At 45.7% G+C, this 22,170-nt stretch overlaps 1 protein-coding gene and 1 pseudogene across 7 annotated transcripts in view; both read left to right on the top strand.

Moving 5' to 3' along the window:
* The window catches only part of GALNT18 (polypeptide N-acetylgalactosaminyltransferase 18), a 335,833-nt gene that overhangs the window by 272,109 nt on the left and 41,554 nt on the right, over positions 1–22,170 (top strand). For 3 of the 6 annotated variants that reach the window (XM_081263885.1, XM_081263883.1, XM_081263886.1), the window contains exons 7-9: positions 4,987–5,172; positions 12,410–12,547; positions 17,577–17,672. In XM_081263885.1, coding sequence (XP_081120011.1) covers positions 4,987–5,172; positions 12,410–12,547; positions 17,577–17,672 — 420 coding nt within the window. The remainder of the gene's footprint in view (positions 1–4,986; positions 5,173–12,409; positions 12,548–17,576; positions 17,673–22,170) is intronic. The other 3 variants (XM_081263888.1, XM_081263887.1, XM_081263884.1) reach the window with 2 other exon arrangements.
* On the top strand, positions 19,904–21,102 carry LOC308634815 (endosome-associated-trafficking regulator 1-like; annotated as a pseudogene). Its single transcript has 2 exons — positions 19,904–19,975; positions 20,220–21,102. The product of its transcript is annotated as an endosome-associated-trafficking regulator 1-like (transcript).

Below are 22,170 nucleotides of genomic sequence, written 5' to 3'. Positions count from 1 at the left end.
CAGGATTCAAGCCCTCTCCAGCAGCCCAAAGGCCCACCTGCTTCCTTGCAGGTCTAGGTAGAGGCTTGGATTTGGGCTTTCTGGGAAGGGCTGGTGAGAAGGGTGACCTGGCTCCACCCTGGGTACCTTGTATTTCTCATCTGCCTTAGGTTCTTTCTCACATCTGGGGAGTGGGCCCAGCTGCTCTTCACTGGGATACCCCAGCATTTGTGAGGTTGGGGTCTTTCTCTTCAGTGAGTTCCTGCTTCCACAAGACAAAGCTGCCTGCTATTGTTCATGCTCATTTGATGACTTCCCGAGTTTTACAACATTTAATTTAAGCTCTGCAGCCAAAGTAACACTCTTTGGTTGGAGCAGTCTGCACTTAAATGTCAGATCTTCCCTGAAAAACTGCTTGGGTTTGAAGGAAGTCATTGTGTTCCGTAAAATCTGGCTACATTTTATGTTTATGGCCTTTATTAGGGCCTCCAGCTGAGCTGGTTAAAACCATGTCTCTCTAGTCTGAAAGCCCAGGACTCAAATTCACTCATTCCAATAATAGTTATTGAGTGTATACTGAGCATCAAGGCCGATAGGGACAATGGTAAACTCACAGGCATGACCCTTGCTTGACATGGAGCAAGTTGGAGGGGACAGACATTTAAAGAGCAGTTGGAAGGGACAGACATTTAAAGAATGAGTCATAAATAAAAGAATTGTAAGTAAGTGTTATTAAGGAAAAGGGTGGGGGACCACAGGTGTTCAGAGGGTGGTCAAAGAGGTTCATGTCTGAGTAGGGGAAGTTGTTCCAGGAAGATGAACTAGCAACTAGAAAGGCAGGGAAAGGAAACACTCAGTGTGGGCAAGAAGCCTATTCTCAGTGCCTGGCCAGAAGGGACAGGACCCAGCCTCAGGCTGACAAAAGCTGTCCAGTGTCCCCAGTGACTGCAAATTCAATACATGCCTTCACCTGAGAACCTGCATCTCATTAGTTGCTTCCATTGCCCTGTTCCATGTGACCTTTTGGTCTTCATTTCTCAGCCGTCTTTTATGTCCACCTCCCCATCCTCTGTACTTGGGGCATCAACCCACTCACCTCGGAACTCCATGCCAAGCCTTCTCGAGGCCCTCCTTCTTTGACACAAGACTTCCTGTCCCTATCCTCCACTGGGCTTGGGCTTGGGTCTTGCCATCTTTTGTCAGTTAGAAATCGGGCATTTCATATGCTAGGGCCAGCTCCCTTTCTCTCACTGCTTCATCCTCTGCCCCTCCCAAACCTCCATTGGAAGCTTGGTGACATCATCTCCCATTCCGTCTGAATGCCGATGATTTTCTTTTCTAACCTTTATCTACCATCCCACAGGGTCTCTGAGCTGAGCTGAGCATAAGACTTTTGAGATTCTTTCTTGGGACATGCTGTTGGTCAGTAGAGCCACTCATCATCTAGGAATCAGTGAGCACAGGCCTTTCCTAATTGACTTCAGTGTCACCGGCAGGGTCAAGAATGGTGACATGTATGCTGAGCCTGCATCTTCGTTCCAAACCCTGGATGCTCCCCAAAACCCAAAGGCTGTATCCAAGGCAAATGCTGCCCCCTTTCTAGAAAGTTCCTTTTCACAGAAGGGAGGAGACTGGAGGTGACCTCTGTATTAACAAGCCCTCCTGCCTCTGAGAAGGGAGCCCATGCACCCCTGTCTGATGGGAAGGCAGCCTGTCCTCTGCAGGCTGCTTGCTCCTCAGAAATGGATGTACAGAAGCCAAAGAGCAGCAATTGTAATACCTTTTACAAATGAATAACAGGCACAGACTGAGGGCTTCTGTGTTCCAAGCACTGCCACAGGGGCTTGCTGAGGCCACAGCCCTCTGGAGTACCCCACATCATGAGAGTTTCTTAGACCAGAGGTTAATTAACCCAAAATCACCACCCAGCCGGCATCCAGCAGGCCCAGAACTGGTTGAGATGTCCTGTCCCTACATACATGATGCTTTCAATTCCTTGACTGCCCACACTGAGGCTGGCACAGTATTAAACACCCTCTCGTACTGTGAGCCTGGGGAGAGGAAGTTGCCTGCTAAAGATACAGAAATGACAAGTAGCAGAGGTAAAATTTGAATCCAGTTCACTCAGACTCCAAAGCTGTGCTATTAAATTTGACGCCCTTCTCCCAGCCAGCCAGCTGCCTCACTTCTCCTGAAAATCCATGGTTTGTTCTGAGCATCACTTAACACACCGCCAAAGGAGAATTTAAAGAACTAAGAGAATCTTTTGAAAGAGGGAAGGAGATGATTGATTAAACATGCAGTTACTGTGGTGCTAGATTAGGAAAAGGTGAGGTGGGGAAGACAGATAAACCAGGCTAACCTAGTTGAAGCCAGTATGGGGAGGTGACCATGAACTGATTCCAAACGATGAGTTGGGGAAGCAGGGCAGGGTAGAGTATGTCATCCCAGGTGCAGAGATCTAGCAGTGAGAGAAAAGCCAAGTGTTGGAGGAAGGAATTCAATATGGCTGCAGCCTAGAATGTATCAGGGAGCACAACCAGAAATTGGGAGGAGTAGGATCCAGGCCCAGATCAGAAGGTGCTTGTGGGGGCATGGTTCAGGGGAGAGGTGTGATTCAGTTCCCACCTTCAGAAGATCTCTCTGGCTGCAGTGTGTAGAGGAGTTTGGAGGAAGACAGGAGGAAAGAGATCACTTGTTTGGCAGTAGGTACAGAGATGACCATGGCCTGGACAAGGGAGGTGGCCTCAGGGATGGGGAGAGGGAAGTGAATTCAAGAGATTGACAGCGAGTTTACTCTTCTTTGTTACTGTGTCTAAAGGCACAAGGAAAGATGCAGCCGGTGTCGCTGCTGTTCTGATCACAGTTATTGCAGATGTGCCCACTCTCAGGTGAATGGTGAGACTCTGAGAAACAGGTTTTCTAATAAAAGTGCTTTGGTGTGAATCATGTTCTGTGTTGTGTTGTTGAAACAGGTCAAGTAATAGCCTCCACTCTGCTTGCAAAAAGAATAATTACCCTGGCCCTTTGTGTTGTCAATAACCTATTCACAGGATTCAGAGGTTTTCATTGAAAATCAGAGTGCAGTGAACTGAAAATCAGTACAATCCCCAGAGCACATGGGTCCTGGAAAGGAAGGTGCACCACCTGGAGCCTTCCACAGATCCTTTTGTCTTCAGTACCAGCTGTGTGGTCGTGGACAAAGGGTCGTTCTTTAGTCTAGTTTCCCACTTGGAATTGGAGATAATGACAACCACCTTGCAGGGTTATTCTGAGGAGCCCACCGTATAATTTGTATATATGACAGCTGACACTGACCAAGTGCTTGTGACAGATTGGGTACTTCATATGGAATTGCCTTAATCTTCTCAACAACCTTATGAGATAAGTACTATTATAATCCCTGGGGAGAAGAAAAACAAGCACAGACGAGATGAAGGGACTTCCTAAAGGCCACACAGCTAGTGTGAAGCAGAGCCAGGAGCTGGACTCCAGCAGTCCAGTTGCAAACCCTTTGTTCACAACTATCAGGTTTCATTGCATCCCCACAGGCACAGGGCAGCACCTGCCACAAAGACCCTCAGTGGAACACTCCTTTCCTTTCCAATGAGCCTAAGTAATATATTAAACATAAGATAAGCCGAGGCAACTGATAAGTCAGTAAATTGCCTTCCAAATCCAACAGGCTTCAGGATCACCCAGTGACAGAGATTGGCAAGAGAGAAGGCATTGTCCTTCTAACTAACGCATTTGGGATTGAGCTAAACCCCAATCTGTCTCTGCCTCAGGCCCAGACTTATCATCATGGTTGGGCATCTATTATACAAGTGAATATTATCCACCAATTATCACATTGACAATACTCGGCAAGTGGCCACTATTATCCACCAAAGATCTTGACTTGTTTCCTTCAGAAGCCACATTCATCAGCTCTGATGAGGTTTTCAGATTCAGCTCCCATTCAGCAAGCATCAACCTTTTATATATTGATCAATTGACCAATTAAGCATCGATCCTTTCTTTATCCAATAAGTACTTATTTCTCTGTGGCTCTGTGTGAGGTGCTAGAGATGAGACATGAATGAGGTACAAGTTCTGCCTTGCAGGAACACAGAGTGAGTGAGGCTGACTGATCAGAAAGGAAGTTGTGATATCCAGAGGTATGAGGTCCAGAGGAGGGAGCAACTGGCTCTGCCCAGAGGACTGAGCAAAGATCCCACAGTGTTGGGGCCCCATGGTCAAGGTCTTGAGAGGTGAACATTTTCAGCTGATGAAGGAGTTGGTAGAACATTCTAAAATTTCAAACAGAATTGGCAAAGGCCTAGAAACACAAATAGGTGTGCATGTTCAGGATCATGGAAAGATCTGAACGGTGAGAACTTCAGGATACCACCCATTGACACTCAAGAGCACAAGGCCACATTTTTTTCTTTCAAAATCAAATTGAATCCAGACTCCCCAAGGTTGGTGATAGTTTAATATCATTCCTTTCTTTGCAGATTTCTCTCCTTTAAGTTCCAAAGCCTAGGGAAAATGGGGTCGGAGAAGTATAACTGGCTCTTTCTCTGTTGTGACCACTAATCCCTGGCCAGGCCCATGGGGTCCATGTGAAGATGGATGTCTCTGTTGGGAATTCTTTCTGGTCCCTTTAGAGGATCATCATCAAGGATTTTGTTAACTTCTCCCCCAAGGCAGGGAGAAGCCAGGTCTTTGGTTACAAAACATCTGGTCTCATTTTGGCCAAGTAGGTTTCATGGATAGAGAGACAGAGAATATTAATTCTTTGCAAGTAAACCCACAGCAATAATAACCAAGCCATGAACCAATGACTCAATAACTAGGCTTCTTTAGGAGTAGAAATCAGATACAGCTTATTTCTTCTCAGTATCAGGGGAGACAAGGTGAAGCTGGATTCCCCATGCTCCGTGTTGAGTAGTCATCCGTGGCCTGGTTTTGAGGTGCACAGCCTAGACTGGGCACTGATGAGTGACTCCTTGTCTTCTGCAGGTGTGGCAGTGTGGTGGGAGTGTGGAGGTCCTGCCCTGCTCGCGGATCGCGCACATTGAGCGAGCCCACAAGCCCTACACAGAGGACCTCACTGCCCATGTCCGCAGGAACGCACTCAGGGTGGCTGAAGTTTGGATGGATGAATTTAAAAGCCATGTCTACATGGCATGGAACATACCCCAAGAGGTAGGAAGCTTTGGTGGGGCTGGGTTTGATGGGGATAAAACACAAACCGGGACTAAATTCTGTCATGCTAGACGGGACAGTCAGCCCCAGTGTATGCTGGCAAAGGGGCTGACTCTGAGTCTTGAGGCCATTTTTTGCCCCTACCTTTCCCTGATTGATGCATGATTATAGAAGCACTTGTTCTTTCTGAACCATAGTGACCTCATTTTAAATCAAATTTGAACCAGATGGCTGCAAGTTTCCTGCCTGCTCCCATCCCTCAGTTTCTCTGTCGTGAGGTGTTTCATGGTCTGGTATTATCAATAATGACAACAGTTCACAAAATGCAACTTGATCTCCATGTAGTATTTTTTTTTTTTTTTTTTTTTTTTGGCGGGGGAGATTACTGGGGATTGAACTCAGGGGCTTTCAGCCACTGAGCCCATCCCCAGCCCTATTTTGTATTTTATTTAGAGACAGGGTCTCATTGAGTTGCTTAGCACCTTGCTTTTGCTAAGGCTAGCTTTGAACTCACTATCCTCCTGAATCAGCTTCCTGAGCTGCTGGGATTACAGGCATGTGCCACTGTACCCAGCTTCATGTACTCTTGATTCAAGCTTCTCCACTGACCCTTTGACCAGAGCAATAAGGAATGTCCATATGCCTGTGTGGCATTTCCTGAACCATATGAATAGGGAGACAGATACACAACCACAGGGATCCTCAGTAGGAGAAAGGAATGGTTCTGGACATTTTTTAGGTCATTTCTGATCTTCACAGAACTGCATCATTGCCTGTCACTTTCCCCTAGACCTCTAGTTATCTGCATTTCAGAAGTGCAAGAGAAAAAGCCATGCCTCTCTAGTAGTTTGGTTCAGCTTTGCCATGTGTCACATGGAAATAACCTTGGAATGCTGAGTTAGGAAAACCCACCAGATGTCGGCTGCAGCGTTCCAACCTGCTTACCAGCTTGTCTGCCTGGAGTTCATTGCTTATGTTGCATTCTGTGTGATAGAGCTGTTGACTGCATGACCTCTTTCTTTCCTCCCAAGGCTGTGGCATCCCTTGGGAGTCCTTTAGAAAGCTTTAGCTCTCTTTCTAATAGGGAAATGATTGATCTTTGCTTGAAGTTTCTATATAAAGGACTTGTACCCTAAACTTTCTACCAATGTTGTTCTGGCTAAATTGCTGAGAAAGTAGGAAGAGCCTTGTGTGGGAGCTTCAGACAGTCTCCCTCCTCAGGCATCAGGGACTTGAGTTGGGTTGCATCCTCCTGCAATCAGTGAGATTTCAGCCGTTGGGAGGGGAAATGAGGAATCAAGGAATATGAGCCAGAGCTCAGCCAACCCTAATGAAGCAGCACAGGGTTGTCACCCCGACGGTGAGCATTTCTAGGGAAATCATCACGCCTTCTAGACCCATCTGTGGACATTGGATTACAGTATGTTGTGCAGGGTGCTGAGCGCTGCTGTGAAAAATGATGCAAAAATGTTAAGAGCATTTGGAAACTGCCCAGGTCCCTTCTCTCCATTTCTCCGAGCTACAGACCTTTTAGCCATCTCCCCTGTTTCAACTGACAGATATTGAAATGGACAGCAACCCAGTGCATGGTAGAGAACTATGTCAGTAAAAATAACTGAGAAATGATGACACTCAGTGTCTGCCTGTAACTCCTCAGGGGGAAATTCAAACGAAATTCAGTGGGTAGGGTTAATAAAGAGATGAGGTGTGGAAATGTCCAGGATAAAGCCTTAGGTAAGAAGGAAGGTGTCAGTATACTTCTCTTGGCTCCTCTGTTAACTTCTGTGTCCAAACTCCATCTTCTTCTTCTTAAGGCTTTGAAAGACTTTTCCACCTGCCATTCACTTCTGAAGTTACATTCCAATATTCCATTGAAGCCACTTTTATCAATGTCAGCAAGATCTTTCTGACTGCCTAATTTTTTAAAATTTTTATTTATTTATTTATTTATTTTTAAACATCAGAAATTTATTAGTTGCTCAAAACATTGCATTGATCTTGACATATCATATATCATACATTTGATTCAAATGGGGTATGAATTCTTATTATTCCCACGTGTACAGATTGCAGGATCACATTGGATATACAGCCACGTTTAAACATACTGCCATACTGGTGTCTGTTGTATTCTGCTCCCTCCCTTCCCCTCCCCTCACCTCTCTCTACCCCATCTACTGTAACTCATATCTCTCTCTCTCTCTCTCTCTCTCTCTCTCTCTCTCTCTCTCCCTTCCCCTCACATCCTCTTATATGTATTTTTGTATAACAATGAGGGTCTCCTTCCATCTTCCATGCAATTCCCCTTCTCTCTCCCATTCCCTCCCACCTCTCGTCCCTGTTTAATGGTAATCTTCTTCTCATGCTCTTCCTCCCTGCTCTGTTTTGGGTCACCCCCCTTATATCAAAGAAGACGTTTGGCATTTGTTTTTTAGGGATTGGCTGATTTCACTTAGCATAATCTGCTCTAATGCCATCCATTTCCCTGCAAATGCCATGATTTTGTTATTTTTTAGTGCTGAGTAATATTCCATTGTATATATATGCCACATTTTTTTTATCCATTCATCTATTGAAGGGCATCTAGGTTGGTTCCACAGTCTAGCTATTGTGAATTGTGGTGCTATGAACATTGATGTAGCTGTATCCCTGTAGTATGCTCTTTTTAGGTCTTTTGGGAATCCGAGAAGGGGAATAGCTGGGTCAAATGGTGGTTCCATTCCCAGCTTTCTGAGGAATCTCCATACTGATTTCCAAATTGGCTGCACCAATTTGCAGTCCCACCAACAATGTACAAGTGTACCCTTTTCCCCACATCCTCGCCAGCACTTGTTGTTGTTGGACTTCATAATGGCTGCCAATCTTACTGGAGTGAGATGGTATCTTAGGGTGGTTTTGATTTGCATTTCTCTGACTGCTAGAGATGGTGAGCATTTTTTTCATGTACTTGTTGATTGATTGTATGTCCTCCTCTGAGAAGTGTCTCTAACTGCCTAATTTAATGGATACTTTAAAGTCTTTAAGCTACAGGATTCCATCTTTTCCTTGAAACTCTGAAGTCCCTGGCTGCATTATTCAACACCCTCTAATCTCTTTTCTTCCTGGTTACTCCTTTCTTCTTGTGGGCTCATCTTACCTGTTGCTTGAGTGCTCCTGGAGAGGCAGCCGTGGCCTACTGCTCTTACTATATACCAGCTCTCTGGCTAATCTCATCTGCCTACGACCCATATGTTGACAACATACCTCTAACCCTGTTTTCAGAATTACATCTCCAACTGCCAGCCGGACGTCTCCTCCTGGTGATCCTGTTGGCAATCAAACGGAGCACACCTCCTTTCCCCAGTTCGGCTCCAGTTCTGCTCCTCTGTCTCAGCTCCTGATGCCACCATCTTCCCAGGAATATGAGCTTGAAACTGATCATCATCCTTTTATCCTCTTTCCTCAACACTTTCCATCAATCATGGAGCCCTCCCTTCCATTCCCACCTCTTCTCACATCTAGGTTCAGGCCTTGCCTGTCCCTCTGTAACAGCTTTCAAATGTCTTCCCTGGCTCAATCCTTTTCCCTTCCAAACCACCTTATCTTTTAAAAACCCACAATGACCATGTCATGGCCTGCTTAAAATCTTTAAACAACTCCCTGTTGTGTATGAAGTCAAGGGCCAAGTACAGCATTTGACATGCATCTGAGCTTCCCTTCCCCTTTCCTGTCTGCATCTCCAGCCTCACTCTCCCCACTCCTTGTTTTGGGATCCACATAAACTACATGCACTATGGCAACTGCCCACACTCGTGTGTGTAACACACTGTTTCTTCCCTCTGTGCCTGTTCATTCCATTCTATTTGGAATTCCCCATCCTCCACTTCTTTCCCAGCTCCCATGCCTACCATACCCCATCCTTGTAAGCTCAGTTCTGGTGACCTTTCTAGGAAGTCATCTCTGGCTGCAGAAGTGCTTCCCCTTCCCATACGTGTTTCTGTCATTGTAAAAGAATGTTTGGTTATCTAAAATCTCTCTCTCTCTCAATCTCTCTCTCTCTCTCTCTCTCTCTCTCTCTTTCCTTCTCAAATGTGGTTAGACTTTAAAATCACTTGTGCTCCACCCTCAGAGATTAAAATTTAATTGGTTTGGAAGGGGGTCCTGGGAGATTTGTGGAAAGTGCTTCTGGGGATTTTAGTGTGTGTCCAGAGCTGCAATAGACTGGGATCATGGAGGATACGTGGTGTAATCCTTATGTGAGTCGCCGTGCCTAGCCTAGGTGGGACACATAGCAGAGCTCAGTGAATCCTTGCTAACCCTCATTCGTGGATGAATCAACCTGCTGGCCATGAGGGTGAACCTTTTCCTTGGTCGCTGGCTCCTAGGCTGAGCCCTCCCCTGGGCTGTGCATGGAGCAGAGCTGGCCGCCTCACCTGCTCCCTTACCACACTCAGTCCCACATTCATGAGAGATAAAAGAAGCCTCGGGCTCTTGCATCCTTGCTGCTTTAATTGAAAGTCAGTTTGTTTGTTAATACACAGAAAGTTCACCTTCAGCAAAGCATCATTATTTTCTTAAGCAAGGTTTGGGGACTCTCTCCCAGCCCCTGCTTCTCCCAGACAGGCTGAGTGCCAGGGATATTCCCATGTGATTAGGTTATAGATCTTCTTTAGGTTTGGCTACATGAAATTTTGTGACCATGTGACAGGGATATTGAGCCATTTGGGGGGTAGCCTTTGTTAGTTTCTTAGGACGGCCAAAACAAATTATCTTAAACTTGGTGGCTAAAACAACAAAAATGTATTCTTCCACAGTCTGGAAGTCAGAAGTCTAAATTTAAGACTTCAGCAGGGCTGTGCTGTCTTCAGTGGCTTTAGCAGATAATCTTTGCCTCTTCCAGCTTCTGGTAGCTAGCTCCTGGTGTTCCTTGGGGTATAGCTCAAACACTCTGAGTTCTGCTCTGTCTCCACATGGTTATATCCCTTCTGTGTCTCTGTGTACTTGAATCTCCCTCTCTGTTCTTCTATAAGGATATCAGTCATTGGATTTAGGATTCACCCTGAATCCAAGATGATTTCATCTTGAGATTGCCAACTGATTATATCTTTAAAGGAGCTGTGAAGTCATATTCAGAGATTCCAGTAGATACAAATTTTGGAGGAAGAAAGCATTCCATTCACTACACTAAACAGTCAGCAAAAAGAAGAATCTGTGTTATTGTTTTCTAATAATAAGGACCAAGGTAGCCTTCTCTGAAGTTTGCTTATTTCTCAGTTTACGACCCCTTGCTTTGAAAAAGGATCTGATGCAATTTATAGTAAACACACAGTGCAGACAAGCAGAAAGGCCTGAGATAGATTATCTCTCTCTCATCATTAATTAATCCATGAGGGCAGAGACAATCTTCGTTCCACTCCTGAGTGCAGGAAGAAAGGTTTCCCATGGGAAACCAGAATTTTAAGAAAACACAGAGGCCTTCTGAGACAGGTTGTGCTAATGGCCAACATACTGAGTTAACTTGTAGTCATGTGAAGGCCATTCTAGCACTCAGGAAGAAGAAATAAATGCATCTGGGGAACAGCTTTGTGATAAAAGGACAAAATACAGAGAAATGTGAAGGGTTAATACATAACAGATCCCTTGGGGTGGAAATTGGGGACAGATCACATTTATTACCAGTTTCTGTATTCATAAATATTTTCTAAACTCATCTCAGTGCTATATCTCAAGCACAGAGCTGAGTGGGGTACAGAAATAAGACTGACCGGGCTACAATCTAGCGGAGCAGGGCTCAGAGAGCAGTCCATGGTCAAGCTCTGGCAGGAGCAGATGGGGTAGCAGACAAATCACCAGTGAGTTATTCAGAATGGGAAGATGGGTCCTGGCTGAAATGGGCTTCAGAAATCTGGAATCTTGACCTTCAGGATGCTGCAGGTTCAAATCTTTACATTGCCTGAACCCTGATGAGTAAACCTAAAATATTTTTTGGTATTATCTGAATTTTACTTCTACTCAAACCCCTCCCAACACTTGTTCTGAGCATGTCCAGATGGATGTCAGTGACTTGGCTACTGGAGCTGGTGCTTGAGTTGTAGCATACACCCAGGTAGCAGGAGGCCAGTGTGGGTAGGAGACAGTTCTGCCTGCTGTTTTCCTGTGCTTTCACTCTAGCTGGCATCTTATGAGACCCCTCATGCCTCATCTGGTCTCTGGTGCCACACCTGCCATGGTGGCCTCTGAGCTGTCTCTGATCTCCATCTGATCCCCAGGGTCCTCTGCTGCAACACCAGCTCTTGCTTAACCAGCTCTGTGCCCTACCCAGCCATGAGTGTGCAGGCCTGGGAATCCTTGGTGCTCCCCACTCTGCTGTGGGGCCACAAGAAATAGGGGAACATCTCTGTCCCTCTCATTCAAGGAGGGACATTCATGTCTCCTTTGCTTGCCCCATGGTTGCTGCTGTACCCTGGTGGCCTGGATCTCTCCTCCCTAAGACACCAGGCCCATGCTACAGACAGCCTGCTTCTCCCAGAAGGACTTGGCCTTAGGAGGCAGGGTTACCACACGCATAGGGTAAGGTGAAAGTCAAACTCTAGATGGAGGTTGGTTGGGTTGAAATCTCAGCTGTGGGGTTTTGAGCCAATTACCAGAGGTTACTGAATCTCCATCTCAACTCATCTATAAATGAAAAATATGTAGGGCTGCTTTATAGGTTGAAATGGGACAATACACATTTGTATAAATATAAGAAAATACAAATACATAAGCATGTCTCATACAGAACAGGGCCTGGTACGCTGGAAGCGTTGTGTAACCTTAGCTGTTAGATGGTTCTTAACACTGTTAATAGAATTAACATTTTCTATCTTCAGTTCCTTTCCCCTTCTTGTCCCTCTCACCCACAGCTCAGAATCTCTCTTCTTTTCTCTTGAAGTGGTGAAAAGCCTACTCAGACTGTATTCTTTCCATTTCTTTACTTAGTCTATAGCTTTTTAATTCAAAAATCTAAGGATCCAGCATCTTTATGTTCAATGGCTTTTTAATGACAGTCCCCATGTTTCAGAATGCAAATAGGGATGGTTGGAGGGTTGAGCTCTGTGTGCGGATGCATGAAGTAACGCCCCACATGGTCCTCGCACCAGTCTCTGAGAGTTTGGGTTGGGGGCACTGGGTCATACCAAGGTGGAAATCAGGGAGAAGATGCAATGGGTGGTGGCTGTACCTCTGCCTCTGCTGTACCTGTACCTCTGTCTCTGTGCAGGACTCAGGAATCGACATTGGGGACATCACCGCAAGGAAGGCTCTGAGGAAACAGCTGCAGTGCAAGACCTTCCGGTGGTACCTGGTCAGCGTGTACCCAGAGATGAGGATGTACTCAGACATCATTGCCTACGGGGTGGTAAGGAGGCGCTCTCTTTGGGGTTTCATTTAAATGCAGACAGAGAGCAAGACCAGAAAGAGGCTTAAGGAAGAAGGGGAAGGGAGAGAATAAAGCCCCACGTAGGGGACCCAGAGTGGACCTGAGGACTCAGTGCTGGTTTCATAGCCTTTGCTTTCATAGCCAGAAACTCTCCAGGCCCTTAAGTGGGTATTTGTCTCTCCTTTATTGTTCTAAGAAGTTCAGCTCTGGCCCCCAAAATGCATATTCCACTCATTAAAATATCAAGAACCAACTAAGCTGAATATTTTAAAGTGATATAATTAACACCCACTGTTCTCCCAGCTGGGGTGACTGAGGTCCTGCCAACCTCCCTGTACTCTTCCACCAAAGGTAATGCTCCCATGCACATGCAGAGCCTCCCTGGAAGGAATTCTGAGAAATAGTTTGTTGTACTTTGAGGGATGTTGTATTCCCACTTCTTGATGGGGATGGAGCAGTTCTCCCCAGTGGGAGGCAGCAGGCTGGGGGGTGGACACAGAACATGAGGCTTGAGTCAGACAGACCTGGCTCAGATCTTAGCCTCTTCCCAATCCAGTATTTTCATGTCTGTGGGCCTCAGTTTCTTTATCTGGTAAATGGAATAAATTAATACTGTCCTCATAGAATAGAAGCAAAGCTGAGATATATAAATGTGTTTTCTAGGTTAAAATACTTTGAACATGATAAAGTCTCCCATTTTCCCAATATTCTCAAGACCCTACAACTCTTAAGGTATTTTAAACAGCATCAGATCAATTTGGTGCTATCTCACCTGGTTTTTGTTGATTTAAGCCCCTAAGACCATTCTGTGAAATTATTATATTATCTCCATGTTATAGATGGGGAAACAGAGAGGCAAAAAGTTATCCGTCCATAGTATATAATGATAATCAACAGTGAAACTGAGTCTAATTGAAGCCCCTTTTTTGATGCCCTGTGGTCTGAACTGAGTTCAAAGCCTGCCTGAGCAGGGAACTCAATGCACAGAGCATTGTTCTGAGAGCAGAAAGAGTCCTTGCTATGGGATTGGACTCAGTGTTCTCAATGGTCCTCCCAATGTTAACATCCTGGGATTCTAAAGTACCCAAAGCTGGGATCTCAGAACATGTGCACCCAGAATCTCTGTTGTCCAGGAGGCCAGCCTAGAGGAAGGACACATATCCTCCCATAAGAGTCCTCAGATGTGATTGGCATGTTCCAAGAGAACTGCCCGAAGCCTCTCGCCTCTAATCTTCTCAAGCTGATGGAATTCAGAGGTCAGAAAACATCTCAGCTGCTGCTGCCCACTGTTATCTGAAGCGCCAAATCCTGCCATCACCATGGAAACATACTGTACTGCAAGGTGTCCATTGGTCCCCTCTACCTCACCAGCAACACCACTGCCTTGGCCACCGTTAGACTCAGTCCTGAGAGGATAGTGATGCTACCATAGCTCCAGAGAAACTATTGGCTGGCTCCAAACCTCTGAGTCAGGGTCAACTTCCAGACTTATGTTCTCTGTAGGCTATTGACAGTAACTGAACAGAATTAGCCAAACTTACCCAGAGATGCAGAGGAAGCAGTAAGAGTGGAGGTGTGTGCACATGGTCCAAGATACTTCTGGATCTTGGCCAAAGGGATTCTCATCCTTCAAGTAAAAGTGTCTGACTTGAAGTAAGACAAGTAAGTAAGTATACATATGCAGCAGGTTTACCATGTAGCCCTTTGATGCCAGACCCAGAAACATTTGGTTGGCCAAATAGTAAGTGGCATATACAGGGTTGTGATCTAGATCTGTCTGAGCCCATAGCTTGGACTGTTTTCATTCTGTCATACTGAGACACATCAACTCATGGTTCCAAAGGGCTGAGCTGTGTCCCATCCCCAGGGCTGGTGGAGGTCTCTGAACCCTGCATGTTCATCTGCCGGCTCCTTGCAGAACACAGCCAGCCTCTCCTCCCTCCACCTCGTTCATGGCAGTGATAGAATCTTGGCTCCTACATGAGCAGAGACATGTTTGCTTGTCCAGAGAACATAATGAACCTTTAACATGGGCTAAGGAGCAAGATGCAGCCATAGGTGGAGCAAGATGCAGCCACAAAAGCAAGAGAATTTACTGGGTCTGAATTATTCTTCCTGGTTATCCTTTTTCACTCTACAATAGAGAGACCAGATGTCTTTCTGTTGCAAAGATGTTTTTTTTCTTTTTCTTTGTCAGCTCTTACCCAAACTGCATTTTGCAGGTCAATACTTCTGGGTCTCCCAGTTGGGTCAGTGTGAAGTCTATACTCTAGCCCACTAATCCTCTGATAGGTCTCATTTATGACTCATGCAGGCAGAAGGACCTGTGGCCCTCCTTGTGTGGGAATGGGCTTCCCCTGGATTACTGGGATTCATGTCCAGGAGATGGAGTAGCTTTGGATGAATTCCAGCTCTGGTGCTGAGAGCAAAGATGGAGCAGCACCTGGAAACAGACATGCCTGGCTTCTGAACGTTTGCTTTGCCACTTACTTGCTGTGTAACCTTGACAATGTGCAAAACCTTAATGGTTGTAGTAACCCATTTCATGGGGCATGTTTTATAGCTTCAGGATTGTAGCCATTTTTATGTCGGAAAGAGCCTGGGCTTTGGAGTCAGACAGACCCCAGCTCTGCCGCTTGTCCAACTCTGATGCCACTCATTTCAGAATGCCATTCATGTGTTCATTTTCTTCATACACTCATTGAACGAGTAGTGAATGCCTTGTGCCTTGGTCCACATGCTATATAGTGAGAAAGACAGAGACTCAGCCTGGTGACTAATTGGGGGCAGGGGCAGATGAAGAAGCAACAAGAATGCAATATGCCAGTGAGAAGAGAATGGGTGATATGAGACGTGCCCACACAGTGGGAAAAGCATCACAGGCAGGGAGGGGAGGTGGAGCTTGCTACTACACCATGGTTACTTCATCTTAAAAAGAGATAATATTGTAGACCTGGCTGGATTATTTTGAGAAGTAGCTGTGATACACATGGAAGGTACTTCACACCGTATGTGGAACTGAGATGCAGTCGTAAAAGCTAGTTTCCCTGAATGGCTTTCAGGAAGGTTCTGGCAGTAAAATAGCAGCTAACAGCCATGGCACATTTGCAGTTTGCCAGCCCCATTGCTGAGCACTTGTTGATGTTGTCTTACTTAACCCTCACACAACCCTATGAGGAAGGCACTATTATTATCCCTATTTTAGAGGGAAGAGACAGGAAGAAGTTATGTTGCTTTGCCTAAGACCACACAATTGGAACCAGGAATCCATCCCAGCCTGGCTCTCTACACTGCTTCAACAGTTCACCTGCTTATGGGGGAGAGAGGTCACAGAGCCAGGGAGGGCTGTATCAGAAGACACCCGCCCCTCACCCAGAGAGTGGCTTTAGAAACCAGGGAAAAACCAAGCCTAACATCAGGGCTACCTGGGTCTTTTTCTTTACCATGGAAGTTAGCAGGTCTTGCTGATGGAGTCCACTGCTTGGCTTGAGATGTGACACCTGCCTCTCAGTGAGTGCAGGACAAGTCCAAAATGTGTTTATTTGCTGTCCTCCCACAAGGCAAGCTCAGGAGTGGGTACATGATAAAGGACAGCTGCCTAGCTGACTCTGGGGCCCCTGTCTAGGGAGTGAACACACATCCATACCAATTTCTCCAGAACTTCCCAGCTGTGTGAGATGAAGCTGTCCTCACCCACTGGAGCTAGGAGAGAAGACTAAATTTGTGCCCCTTGATTGAGTTCATCTCACTCCTGTCACAATATATTAGGACAACAGAAGCCCAGATGCTCTCTGTCCCTGGCCTTCCCCAGAAAGATGACCTGCTTCTTGTTCATTGCCTCTGTCTTTCTGGACTCTGATCTCCAGCCCCCTCTTCTAAACAGGGCTTTGTGTTGCTAAGAGAAACCCAGTCAGGCGAGCTCAAGTAGGGGTGGCAGGAAGGTACCATAAACTCCCTATGGGCACAGGAACTGAAGTATGGCTGGTCACGGGCATACAAGCGAGGGAGCTACTGAAGCCAGAGCGGGGGCAGAATGGCTCTCTGGCCTCTAATTTTCTCTCTCTCATGCTTTATCTCATCCTTGGTCATAACCAGCTTTCTCTGCTTGCACATGGCCTAACAGATTCCCCACACTTAATCTCAATAGCCCCATAATTCTAGTGACTGCCCCCCATTAACCACAGTCTCCAGATCTCATTGAGATTTCCATCAATATAAGAGAAAGATGAAGTAGCCAAATTTCAGAGAGATAGGGGAGGAGAGAGGAGGAGAGAAACAGAATCATTTATTCATTCTAAGCTGGCGCTAGAGGAGCACTGTTCTATGCAGTGGTGGTTGGTCAGCTGTGAGTGGGTTTAGCACAAGGGAGTAGAATATGGGCTCTCTTGCCCAGATATGTTCTGTAATCACCAAGACTGTGGGTCCATGTCCCTGGATGTGAGGAGAGGTACATCTTTCTTCTCCTGCTTCAACTCTGGCCCCTCTTTTCTCCATCTCCCACTGGACCTCCCTCTGTGGAGGGCCCTCAGAAGCTAGGCCACCACTGGGGCATGGCCACATTCTTGCTGGATCTGCAGGAAGCAGAGAAAGATCTGTTCCTAGAGGAACTTCAAGGCCACAAACAGCTAACATGTTGCCAATTTCCCCCAACTCTCTAGAGTAAAGACCACTCTTGAGGACCCCAGAAGACCCCAAGAAGTGGCAGAGGTGAAGACCCTAGCACCATCTTGCTTACACACCTGTGTGTCTTACTTCTTTACACAGAAGATCTCAGCTCCTCAAAGCCAGCTTGCTGTTGAATGAGATGTGACTATGTCTCCCTGGGTGGAGGCCAGTCTCCCCTTGTACCTTTCTGCAGGGCAAAAGCTGCCATGTGCTGATTCCATGGTGTTCATGGGACCTTGGGTTGGTTAAGAAGATTGGCTCTGAGGAACACCTGTTTCTCCTGAGTTAATGCTTGTGTTTTCTCTCTTCTCTTTGGTGTGGCCATCTCTCCTCTGATGTGCAGCTACAGAATTCCCTGAAGACTGATCTGTGTCTTGATCAGGGGCCAGATACAGAGAATGTTCCCATCATGTACATTTGCCATGGGATGACACCTCAGGTGAGTCCTCTAGAGAGCCCTGTGCCAGAGGGTGTAAAGTGGGTGTCTGGTGTGGAGAAGAATGGCTAAATTCTGTGGTGGCTGCCCTCGGGCCAGCAGCTTCTGGTTTCCTCCAGGTAGTATTCTCATGAGCATAAGAGGATACCTGTGTTGCCTGGAAGGAGGGTGGGAGGGCGGATGCTTGGGGACCAGGATTCTCTCGAGTGGAGATGAGAACACAAACACAGGTGATAGGTGAATCACAGTCCTTGTTTTGGCGATCAAGCCCCTCCCTAGCAGGAGGGAGCCTGGGCACTTCCCCACAGGCTCCTGATGTGTCCGAGTCTCTCCAGAGTGCCAGTCTCTATCCTAGAGTAGGTCATAACTGGGGCTAAAATTACATTCATGGGACTCCTTTCCAGCTCTTGTGACCTAGTAGTTACCAGGAAAATGGCTTATCCTCAAACATTCCCCTTTAAATGGCTATGCTTCAGATACACAAAGAGGACATCAAGACTCAGACCAGAGAGATGGCTCACTGGATGAATTAGAATAGAGAATCATTTTCCAGTAATGCCATAAGGTAACCTATTCTGAATTGATGACATTCCCAGAGTTCGCCTAACTCTAGAAGAGAACAATGACTTAAAAGCAATGTTATTGTGTGTGTATGTACTCCTACAATTGCAATTCTATATTTAAAAGAGTTGCCCCCTACCTAACTGAAGACTGTCAAGGCACATGTTGGTACCCTGCATATGAACAATGAGACGCCCTAAGTGATCTGCCTTTGGGATCCTACCACCTGGTCTTTCTTGTGGGCTCAGTTGCTGTGACATCACAAATCAATATCCACACACCACCTCATACAGCAACTCACTGTTCACTATATATAGTAAGATGGTGTGACATTTTTAATAGGTGAGTATCTTTATGTAAACTTTTAATTGAGGTACAGCATATTTACAGAAAAAAAGTGAATTATAAGAGTTCAGCCTAATGAATTTTCACAGAGTGAACACATTTATGTAACCAGCACCCAAATTTTTAAAAAAATTACTGGATTTTGAATTTTCAGTAAACAATATCTTATGATATGGTTCATATCTTCTTGTACTGGTTCCTGCATTCATGAAATGCATTCTTCCTGTTTCATGTAGTTGTAATTTTCTCATTTCCATATTTCCATTACTGCATACTATTTCATGCTATGAATATACCAAAGTTTACTCTGTGTTCTGCTGTTGATGGGCCCTTGATCTCTCGTGGGTTAGAAGTACTATAAATACTGCTGCAATGGACATCTTTGCTCATGTCCTGTGGTTCACATATATGTTCATTTCTTTTGGATTTATACCTAAAAGTAATGTTGGTGTATGTTCATTTTTTAGTGACATTGCCTGTGTGAGTCTATTCAGGCTGAAAAAAACAAAATCTCACAGTTTGGGTAGTTTCAACAACAGAAATTTGTTTTCTCATGGTTTGGAGCCTGAGAAGCTCAAGTTCAAGGTGCCAGCCCATCTGGTTTCTGGTAGAGGCCCTCTTCCTGGCTTGCAGAGGGCCTTCTCTCTATGTGCTCTCAGGACAGGTAGAAAGGGTAGGAATGAGCTTTTTGGGTATGGAATCTTATAAGGATACTAATCCTATCAGATCAGGGCTCCACACTTATGACCTCTCCTAACCTTAACCTGAAGATTTGGAGAAGTTTCAGCCTATCCACTTCACAAACCATGAGCAACCTTGCTCTGAAGAGAACACTAAAGGTGTAGCTCTTGATAGTTCTTGAATGTGGTTCAGGGACTTAACCCTCTCAGAAGAGGAGAGGAATAGAGATGGGATCTCACCAGCAAATGGCAGCTCCCCACCCTGTCAGTCTGAACCAAAAGAAGCAGGGAAAGTGGGAGGGCATGAGGAAGGCTGTTGGATCCATAGCTCTATCTGGCGGCAAATGTGGACCAGTCTCTCTCAGGGAAAGGGAAGAAAGATGCCAAAGGCCACTGAGATATTGCTAGGGCTGCCACTCCCCCCATAGACCCTCTCTGTAGCCAAGGAGGCAGGACCACCTGCAGGGCTATGGGCATGAGGCTGCTTCTGTTCCCAGGTCCTGGAGGGCAGAGAATTAAGCCAAAGAGGACTATCTTTGGTCCTTAAAAGCGAATGGTGGAAGTGACAGCCAGAGGATGGGAGTGTGGGCGGGCCTCTGTTCAGGCAAGCCCCCTCTGTCCTGGGGATTTTGGCTGTGGAAAGGGAAAATGTACCAAGGAAGCTCACAGACACATTTTGAATATGACAAACTAGAAGACCTTGCAGAAGCAAATCCGTTCTGATACACAAAGAGGACATCAAGACACAGACCAGAGAGATGGCTCACTGAATGAATTAGAATAGAGAATCATTGTTCAATAATGCCATAGGGTAACCTATTCTGAATTGATGACATTCCCAGAGTTCACCTAACTCTAGAAAAGAATAATGACTTAAAAGCAGTGTTATTGTGTGTGCATGTACTCCTACAATTGCAATTCTAAATTTAGAAGAGTTGCCCCTATATAACTGAAGACTGTCAAGGCACATATTGTTTTTAAAGAGTTTCTGAAAACCAAGAATCTTGATCTGTTGAAAGAGGACACGACCAATAGCATACCCCCCAGGGACTGGCGACATCCTGGAAGAGGAGGAGGAAGATGAGGGCAGTGGGTGGCATGGGGCCTATTTGTCGTCTGCTGTGGAGAAGGCTCATTCCTCCAAGGCCAGGGCCAGCACGTCACCCTGTGGCATGTACCTTTCCTTTTTCCCGGTTGAAGCTGGCAGGGCCTGAGTCTCTGTGCCTCTGGAGGCTGAGGGACCCAGATGCACGCATCTCTCTGGCGTCTCCAGCAAGGAGTCCTCCTGCAGAGTTTATAACTCATGGGGAGTCTCTGGGAGACAGATACCTGCGGAGGCTGCAGATAAGTTACAAAGTACTGACAGATGAAAATGCTAAGCTAAGAAGAAAGCTGAATGAGGTTCAGGGCTTCCCTGAAACTCAAACAGAAATGGCAAGGACGCCTGAGCGGAAGATGATCAAGGAGGAGAGGGACCAGCCCGACCTGGAGTCAGTGGTCCAGCAGGTGGAACAGAACCTGAGCTGATGAAGAAATGGGCTGGAAAGGCACAAAATCACCTCATGAAGCTGAGACAGGAAATCAACTTGCGCCAGGCACACGTCTCCAACTGCAAGCATGAGAATGAAGCCCTGAGGTCGGGCCAGGGTGCCAGCCTGATGGTGGGAAAGCAGAGCACTGACAAGGCCTTGCGGAATCTCCATGTTGTCAGGAACAGTTGCACACCCTCCATAAAGCAGCTGGTTTCTGGAGCTGAAACGCTGAATTTTGTTTCTGAAATCCTTAAATCTCGAATATACTTTATATACAACCAGAGACATGGAAAAATATGTGCTCTGTATGTGTAATATGAATTGGAATGCATCCCATTGTCATATATAAAAAAATCAATAAAAAAGAATAAATAAATAAATAAGCAAAATAAAGATCCATTGACAACTAAAATAAATTAAAAAAAGAATTTCTAAAATAAAAGAGGAAGATGACAAGTCTTAAGGACCTCTGGATGCTTCCAGCTCCCAGCTCCATGAGCCCTGATCAGCAGTGCTTCATCTGAATGTGCAATTGGGCCCCAAACTATGCAGTCTTCACCCAGAGTATTTATCATATCAGTATTTATCATTATCAGATACCAATTTCATGACCTAAAACAGTGTTATTGACCATCTGCAATAGGAGCAGCTCTTGTCCACAATTTGCTTTTGTGGTTTATGTGCAGTCCTTCTTGTGAAATTCTTGCTGTTTTATAGATTCAGTAATCTGTTGGAAGAAATTTTTATAAAATTCAGTGAGTTTTTAAATTATTAAACATGAAAACAGCAGTTCTCTAATAAGTGCCCTTCCATTTTCGTCCCAGAACATTGATAAGTTCAAAAAAAAAGGTAATGGAGTTTGCCGTTTGCCAGGTTTTAGACTTGTCTGACTCCTCCCCCTTCTGGTATTCCAACCTCTAGATTTCGGAAAGGAGTTCTACCCTATACCTGTCCCACCATTGAATTTTGGAAACACATAACTTGTCAGGTTTCATGGGCTCACAGCTGCCTTGGTATGAATTTTACCTCCCAGCCTCACCCATACCTGATTTAGGTGCTGCTTAGATAAGACTTTGGATTTCTGACTCCAAAGTTGAGGCTGGAATGGTCAAGAACTTTGGGGCTGTTGAAGTGGAATGAACGTATTTCGCATTCCTAAGGGCATGATTTAGTGGGGTCGGGGACAGCATGCTACAATCGTGATCCCTTCTAGATTCATAGGTTGAAATCCTAACCCTGGCAGTATTCGGAGTAAAGAAGTAATTAAGGGTGAGTGAGATGGTAAGGGTGGAGCCCTGATCTAATAGGATTGGTGGCCTTATTAGAATAGACACCAGAGGGCTCACTTGCTGGTACTCTCTTACTCTCTTTCTTCCACTTGGA

The sequence above is a fragment of the Spermophilus citellus genome, assembly GCF_964194105.1.
Source record: "Spermophilus citellus genome assembly, chromosome: 2".
Classification (NCBI taxonomy): Eukaryota; Metazoa; Chordata; class Mammalia; order Rodentia; family Sciuridae; genus Spermophilus; species Spermophilus citellus.
This window is presented reverse-complemented; position numbering and strand designations above follow the sequence as displayed.